This window comes from Parus major, chromosome 1 (assembly GCF_001522545.3).
Source record: "Parus major isolate Abel chromosome 1, Parus_major1.1, whole genome shotgun sequence".
Taxonomy (NCBI): Eukaryota; Metazoa; Chordata; class Aves; order Passeriformes; family Paridae; genus Parus; species Parus major.
This window is the reverse complement of record NC_031768.1, coordinates 2,589,093-2,596,595: the sequence shown is the minus strand read 5'-3', so window position 1 is coordinate 2,596,595 and position 7,503 is coordinate 2,589,093. Positions and strand designations below refer to the sequence as shown.

Here is a 7,503-nt window from a genome sequence, read left to right as displayed (position 1 = left end):
ATCCACCCAGGGTCCTCTCAGCCCCTCACTCTGGTGGCTCAGCTCCCATTGCTCTGTGAAAAACCCCACAGGACCCTTCTTTTTTAAGGACAGCTCTTCTCCTTACTCAGCACACTGGAAAGCAGAGCTGCAGCTTCTTTTAACCAAAATTCCCATCAATCCCCCCGAGATGGGCAGGAAAAATAAATCTCTTGTGTGCTGCTGATCCAATGTCTGAAGCTCTGAATCCATAAATGTATCCCAAGAGCAAAACACAGAGCAGGGCACAAAATCCTGGCACTTCATGTTCCAGCTCCTCTGAACTGAGCTCCTCGATTCCAAGGACTCCACGTGCCAGCTCTGGAACCAGCTTCTCTCTCTCTCTGGTGAGACATTATTGGATTTAATAAATTTCCCAGATTAAGGTGGCAGAAGAATGTAATCATCACCCATTGGAAAAAGATCAGCTGAAAAACAACACCAAAATTCAGACAAATCAGGATTTGATGGGCACGGCCTGATTATGAGGGTAAATGCAGGTTAAATATTGGCTGAACTGTAAATTTATGGTAAAGTCGCAATTTTTTGGTAAAAATTACCATCTCTTTGCAAGCAGTTTATTGAGAATATGTTGGTACAGTTGGCTAAAAGTGGCAGCACATTTGAGGCTGGATCAGACAAACTCTCCTGCCTCAGCAGGTACCACTTGTCAGAAAACAAGAAATTAGACACAAATTACCCAGTATTTAATTCCTGATAGGAGAAACAGTAACCAAGCAAATCAAACATTTCTAATTTAGCATTTTTCCACAGGAAAATATCATTTCACTGTCACTGAAATCTCCTGCTGGGGGAAAAAAATGCATTTTAACAGTTTATAAAAGACTACAGCATGCCCATTTTCTTCTTTTTTAGGTGTTGCATTACACAATCTATCACATTTGAAGAAGTCAGAATGAAACCAGAATGCTTTGACTGATTCTAGCTAGATTTTATCTAGAATTTAATAGCAACTCCCTTTTTTTTTTTTTCATGCTTGATATTTGTTTTAGCAAGAAATAGAATTTGGGGCATCAGAAAGTTCAACTGACTGGAAATTATGGCTTTAATTTCCATTGCACATTCATCTCTGTGCAAATGGGAGCTGATAATCTGCGTGTTCTCCTGCAGAGCTGTGATTTTCTTACGGGGTGGGGTGGTCAGAGCAGCTGCTCCAGCCCACTCACTCCATGGCAATTTGGATTTTCTGGATTGAGCTGGTCCCTGCTCCCTCCTCAGCTACCACAGAGACCCCTGAGCAGCACTCACAGATGGTGTCAGCAAATAAAATCTCAAATATAGTGCAGCAAATAAAATCTCAAATATAGTGATCTGCTCCTCAGGATGACTGAGTAAGAAAGGTGAAAATAGAAATATCAAATTACACGAGTCGTTTGCAGGAAAAAAAACAAACCACCAGTTTTAACATTATAAAAGGGAAAAGAAAACAAACAAAACCCAGTGAAAGTTAACTCCTTATATTCTTAGAAGAATAAAAAACATCTGTTCTCACTCCCTTCCTCTCCCACTCAACTCACACCCCCACAACATGAGGGTTCACACCAGACATGCTGAAGCAAAGATATTTAAAATATTTAAAAGGCTGCCAGGCACCTGTGCAGTTTTGACTTCTTTCAGGAGGTTTTGGCATTTCTTAGGGTGAGATAAACATCCAATTTCCAGGTGTGCTCTGAACCAATGTATCAGAACCCCTGGGAATTCCCCTTTGCTACCTCTGAATGAGAGATTATATATATATATATATATATATGAAATATATCTTTGTGGGGTGTTTACTCAAATAAACTGAAACTACACAGCTTTATTGTCAGCTGTACCTAAATTCTATGATTTTATGCTTCCAGCTTTAAAATACTGCAGTGAATTCAGGGTCCAACACGACTTTTTGCTTCCCTCTTTTTAGCTTGATTAAAGAGGACCAGTTAACTCCCATGGAATGTTTCTGTCACTGACTTGGTGGCACTCTGGAAATGTTGTTCTAAATCTTTGTCTTTATTTTATTTTTTTTTTTGAGGCAATCTTTTTCACACCAGGGAGAGCTGTTTAGTACAAATTTGACAGAAAAAAAAAAAAAATTCTAGAGGAGGAAGAGAATCTACTGCCAGCACATCTCCTGCTTTTCCATCTCAGCATGTTCCTGGTGGCACAGCAGTGAAACAGAGCCAGCAAAGCTGGGGAATTTGCCAAAGCCCACACAGTGTCTGCAGGAGAAGCGAGGGATCAAGCAGGGGGTCTTGACTCCGAGCCTTTGGCTTGGTTTTAATAGCCCACACTCCTTTCTTCTTGTCCTGAACACCCAAAAATAGCAAAGGGACAAATCCTTCACCAAATATCTTGGAGTGCAAAAGGTCACTGGGGCAGAGAGCACGGCCCTGCCTCGCTGCTGGATCCTGGATGGAGTCCTGGAAATCCACTTGGGTTTCCTGGAGCTACAAACGAGGTCCCTGTTCATCAGTTCCCTCAATGTTGGGGTCACGGGAGAGGGACTTCTCTGCAGAGGGATTTGTCACAGCCTGCAGGGCCAGGAGCCAGGGAATGGCTGCCAGGGGCAGAGGGCAGGGCTGGATCTTGGCATCTTGGGCAGGGATTGTTCCCTGGCAGGGTGGGCAGGGGCTGGGATGGAATTGCCAGAGCAGCTGGGGCTGCCCCTGGATCCCTGGCAGTGCCCAAGGCCAGGCTGGACATTGGGGTTTGAAGCAGCCTGATCATGGCAGGGGTTGGAACTGGAAGGTCTTTGATGTCCCAGCCCAAACCAATCTGGGATTCTCTGATCACACTGATGAAGCAGAATTGTCCCATCTTCTCCCCCTTGCTCCAGAAAAGGTGCAAAACTCAGCTCAAAGCCACAGGTCAGAGCCTCAGCTGCTTCCCGATTCCCACCGCTCCTTCACGAGCGCACGGAGCCTGCAGGAATTAATCTCAAGGGGTCAAGAACTTCCTCCACATTTGGTTTTGGCCTTAAAAGGTTCTCATGATCTAAATGAACCTTTTGACAAAGTAGATCAAAATCTCTGCAGGGACACCTCAGCAAAGGCTGTTGTGGATACAGTGAAAGGAATTCAACAGGAACATCACAGGCACCAGGAATCCTCAGCTCCCAAATGGAGACCCCAGAGCAAATTTTATCCTCCTGCACATGAGTGAAACCCCACTCAGCCCAGAAATGGGGACACCCCTGTACCCCACACACAATTTGCTGCTGAGTCTTACCCCAGGCTGAACTGTGGAGCGGAATTCCCATGAAATGATGAGGAGAACCACTCTCGTGGGATATCCTGGGCAATTGAGAGCAGCAGGAATTCTGCCTGGTCCTGCCAAGTGCCAGCAGCAAATTGCTGAACCTCGGCTTTGCTGGGACTGTCAGAGAGGTGCAGCCAGTCATGGGCCATAGTTCTTGGCTCCTCCTTAAACTGAGAGCCCTTTTTTTAATCCCAGAAAATGGAATTTGAAAAGAAAAGGTGCTGTTGTAAAAAAGGCCTGTCTTGAGTAAAACAGAAGCTGAACGAGGCTGTCGCTGTGTGGAAACAGGAGGGATGGAAAATCACAGTATTTCAGCCCAAACATGGATTTGATACCTTGGTTTTGAAGTTCTTTTCCCCCTGTTTTTTTTTTAGAGCATTTTCTTTTTGATGGTTCCCATCCCAAAGGGAAACACTGCATGGTACAAGTGCCTGACACAACATTTTATTGTCTAAGCTACAATGAAATCTTCAATTAAGAGCTTCTTGTAGAAGCAAAGACCTTTTCTGGTTCCATTTAAAAGCAAAACAATAAAAATTCTGAATCATAATTAATAATAATAAAACAACAAAAAGCCAAGGTAGCTTGGCTACCTAAAATTGAGTCTCCTTCACCCAATCTCTGTAATTCAGTTTCACTGACTTGAAAAATCCTAACTTCCATTCTAGCACTGAAAATGTTTCATCCAGCTGTGGAAAAGAAACAGGAATGAAATCATTGCTGAATAGGAGCTTAAATTAAAAATGGAGATCAACATTTCAGAGGAGGGTTTGTTTTTAATGAGGTGTAACTTTCACATAGTCCAATTAATATTCTTGATTTCTGCAGAAAATTGTTCCTCCTCTTCCCCACCAGGCAGAACAGTTTTTCCTAAGCAAAGCAGCAGGATCTCTGAGTACTTGCTTTCCTTGTAATGAAAATTCCAAATTTCCCACTCACTTCCAAGGTGAATTTCAGCAGGAAAGGGAACAGATGACTCTTAGGAATGGCTCCCTCCTTTGGAGAAGCCCATGCAGGGGTCTCTGGTCAGATCAGGAATCACAGAATCACAGAATCACCAAATCACCAGGTTGGAAGAGACCTTCAAGATCATCGAGTCCAACCCATCCCTGACACCTCAACCAAACCATGGCACCAAGTGCCACATCCAATCCTTTTATAAACACATCCAGGGATGGTGACTCCACCACCTCCCCAGCAGACAATTCCAGTACTTTACCACCCTTTCCATTAAAAACTTTCTCCTGACATCCAACCTCTATTTCCCTCGGTGCAGCTTGAGATCGTGGTGTCCTCTCATTCTGTCACTTGATGCCTGGAGAGCTCAGGGAATCAGGGAATCATGAAATCATTTCAGTTGGAAAAGAACTTTCAGATCATGGAGCCCAACCATCAACCAGCACCACCCCCATGTTCAGCACTGAACGTTGTCCTCAGGTGCCACATCCACAGTTTTTGGATGTTTCCAGGCATGGTGATGGCAGCACCTCCCTGGGCAGCCCCTGCCAAGGCCTGAGCTCCCTTTCCATGGGCAAATTCCTGCTGCTGCCCACCCTGAGCCTCCCCTGGCCCAGCCTGAGGCCTGAGCTCTCCTCCTGTCCCTGTTCCCTGGCAGCAGAGCCCGACCCCCCCCGGCTGTCCCCTCCTGCCAGGGACTTGTGCAGAGGACACTCTGGAATGTGAACTGAACTTGGAGCAGCACCTCTTTTTGTGCCTCTGGACAAAGCACAGTCTTTTTTTGCCCTGTAGGGTGAGGTTCAGCAGAGCTGTGAAGAGAAGGTAACAAAGAAATGAATCCCAGTTATCCCAGTTCCTCTATCCCAACATCCTTCAGGAGTTTTATGATATTTCTGTGTTACCCACCAGCCCAGCTCCCAGATCAGGGTAACTAAAAGGTGACTCACACCTTTAGGGGAACCTTTGGATTGTGGGATCAGGGTGGGGTCCAGCAGGGGGAGGCTTTGGTGACAATTCCCATTACCCTGGGCACGATCTGAGCGTGGCAGTGGCCTGTGACAGCCAGGGCACAGAGGATGGCACAGTGCCCCACACCACCTGAGACCCACAGCAGGTGAGTTGGTGAAACACAGGCAGTGTCTGATAAAGAAATTATTATTAAAATCTTCACTGACAGACTGAGCCCTTCTTATTCTGCACATGCACAGGAGGAAAGGGCATCAGTTTATGCTCCCTAAAACTGAGCTCCACCTCGTGTGATGTCAAACCTCATTCTGTCCTGGCATGAGCCTTCTTACAGACAGAAAAAAGAACAAATTAAAGGTCTGGGGAAGCAGTGGGTCCTGATTACAGCACTTGTTCCTTCTCTGTTGTTGCAGGGATGACCTGCCAGGCTCGCAGCTCCTACATCACGAGTGAGATCCTCTGGGGCTACCGCTTCACCCCCGTCCTCACGCTGGAGGACGGCTTTTATGAGGTTGACTACAACAGTTTTCATGAAACCTACGAGACCAACACCCCCGTTTACAGTGCCAAAGAGCTGGCAGAGATGGCCAGCCGAGCAGAACTGCCCCTGACCTGGTCTGTTTCCAGCAAGCTGGACCAACACGCCGAGCTGGAAACGGAGGAGGAGGAAAAGAACCAAGAAGACCAAAATGAAAGAAACGGAGATGTGGCCAACCTGGAGAATGAGTCCAAAGTGTAGAACCAGAGGAGAAATAAAGGCCACTCCACCTCCTTTATCTCCTCCCTCTCTGCTCCTGTTTCTTTCTGCGACACGCCTTTAATTTTTTTCTCTTCCTGTTACTGGTAAATCACGGATAATAAACTTTAGATGCGAAATTCCAATTTCGACCCAAGAGATTCCCAGACTAAGCAAAGGCGTGGGTTAAAGCTGCAACACCCATCAGGGAGGGTGGAATCTCCCCCTGGCAGTGACTGATGGCACCTCTCCAGTGCAGACCTCCAGGTTTATCCACACCAACAACACAAAAACCAATCCCTGAATGCAAAGGAAATGTATGCAAGGGATTTAAAAGGAGAGACTAATTAATGTTCATCAAAGCAAGGGGCCTTGACTGAGGATTTTATGTATTTCAGGACACTTTCACAGACTGGGTGACAGTGGAATGGGCCTTGCAGCTTTAAAAGGAAGGTGAGCAGAGGGACCTGCAATCCCACACGACCCTGTACATATGCCTTATGTAACTATTTCTCTCTACATTTAGTAATAAACGCCGCATGTACAAAAGTACTGTAGTAAAGAACTTCTAAATAATGTACACAGCTGTGTAATTAATGTAGGTTTAGAAACAGAGCTCTAGAAATATTGGGATGCAAAAACTAACTACCCGTCGAGTAGGCATTTCTCTTCAAATATTTGCAGTGTAAAATTGATTTTAATTTATTTTTATTTTTTTTTCTCCTCCCAGCTATGACTCTTCTAGTGCATAACATTTTCTTCAGTGTACCAGACTGGCAGCTATTTAGAGTACCTCACTGTTGGCCAAACAGATCTTTTCACTCACTCTAAAAAGCCATAAGTCTGGGAGAGGGCAGGGTAGAGAATTGTACTCCTGACATACTGTGAAAATGTTTACAAATAAGGCAAAACCCTTCCTGGTTACTCTTTTTTTGGGGGGCAGCTCGACAGAAAAATTGAGGCTGTGGCAAACTCGTGGCTAACCAGAATTTCCTGTGTACTCTTCATATAACGGGCATGTGTCATGTGGAGGTGTTATCCTTACTGTGCAATATCCAGGGAATCTGCTCCCTCCTCCCCTGCCCAACCGCGGGATTTCAGCGGAATCCCACACACAAAAAGAAAACCACACACACACAAGCCATTGTTGCACCTCAGCCAGTAGATTTTAGCTACTTCAGCTGGGAAGGAAACATCTGGATTTCGTGTGGAGCCGGAATCCATGAAATTCGCAATTTGCTGGTGCTGAGGCGTGGGGGGCACAACATCCCTGGGGGTGTCCTTCCAGCGGGATTCCCAGGAAAACACACGGATCCTGCCGCCCACGCTCAGGGGAGCGATTCCTCAGTGAGTTTCTCCACCTTAGGTAGCTCCCTGCTTGTTGTAAATCCCTGGAAAACCCTGGACGTTCCATCCACGGGGCAGAGAGAACTCGCATCGCTTCCACGGCAGCGCCCACGGCAGTGGGGGAGCTCAGCCCCACCAAGAACAGCATTTCTGCCAGCAAAGCAGGACAAGCTGCAGCCTTAATTTTGGTTTTTTTTATTATTCATGCCTGCCTACTC

General features: G+C 45.9%; 1 protein-coding gene across 2 annotated transcripts in view; it reads left to right on the top strand.

Moving 5' to 3' along the window:
* Positions 1-7,497, top strand: part of KCNJ6 (potassium inwardly rectifying channel subfamily J member 6) — a 157,830-nt gene extending 150,333 nt beyond the window's left edge. For both annotated transcript variants that reach the window (XM_015628563.1, XM_015628554.1), the window contains one exon: positions 5,616-7,497. In XM_015628563.1, coding sequence (XP_015484049.1) covers positions 5,616-5,941 — 326 coding nt within the window. In that variant the 3' untranslated portion in view covers positions 5,942-7,497. The remainder of the gene's footprint in view (positions 1-5,615) is intronic.
* The last annotated feature ends 6 nt before the right edge of the window (positions 7,498-7,503 follow it).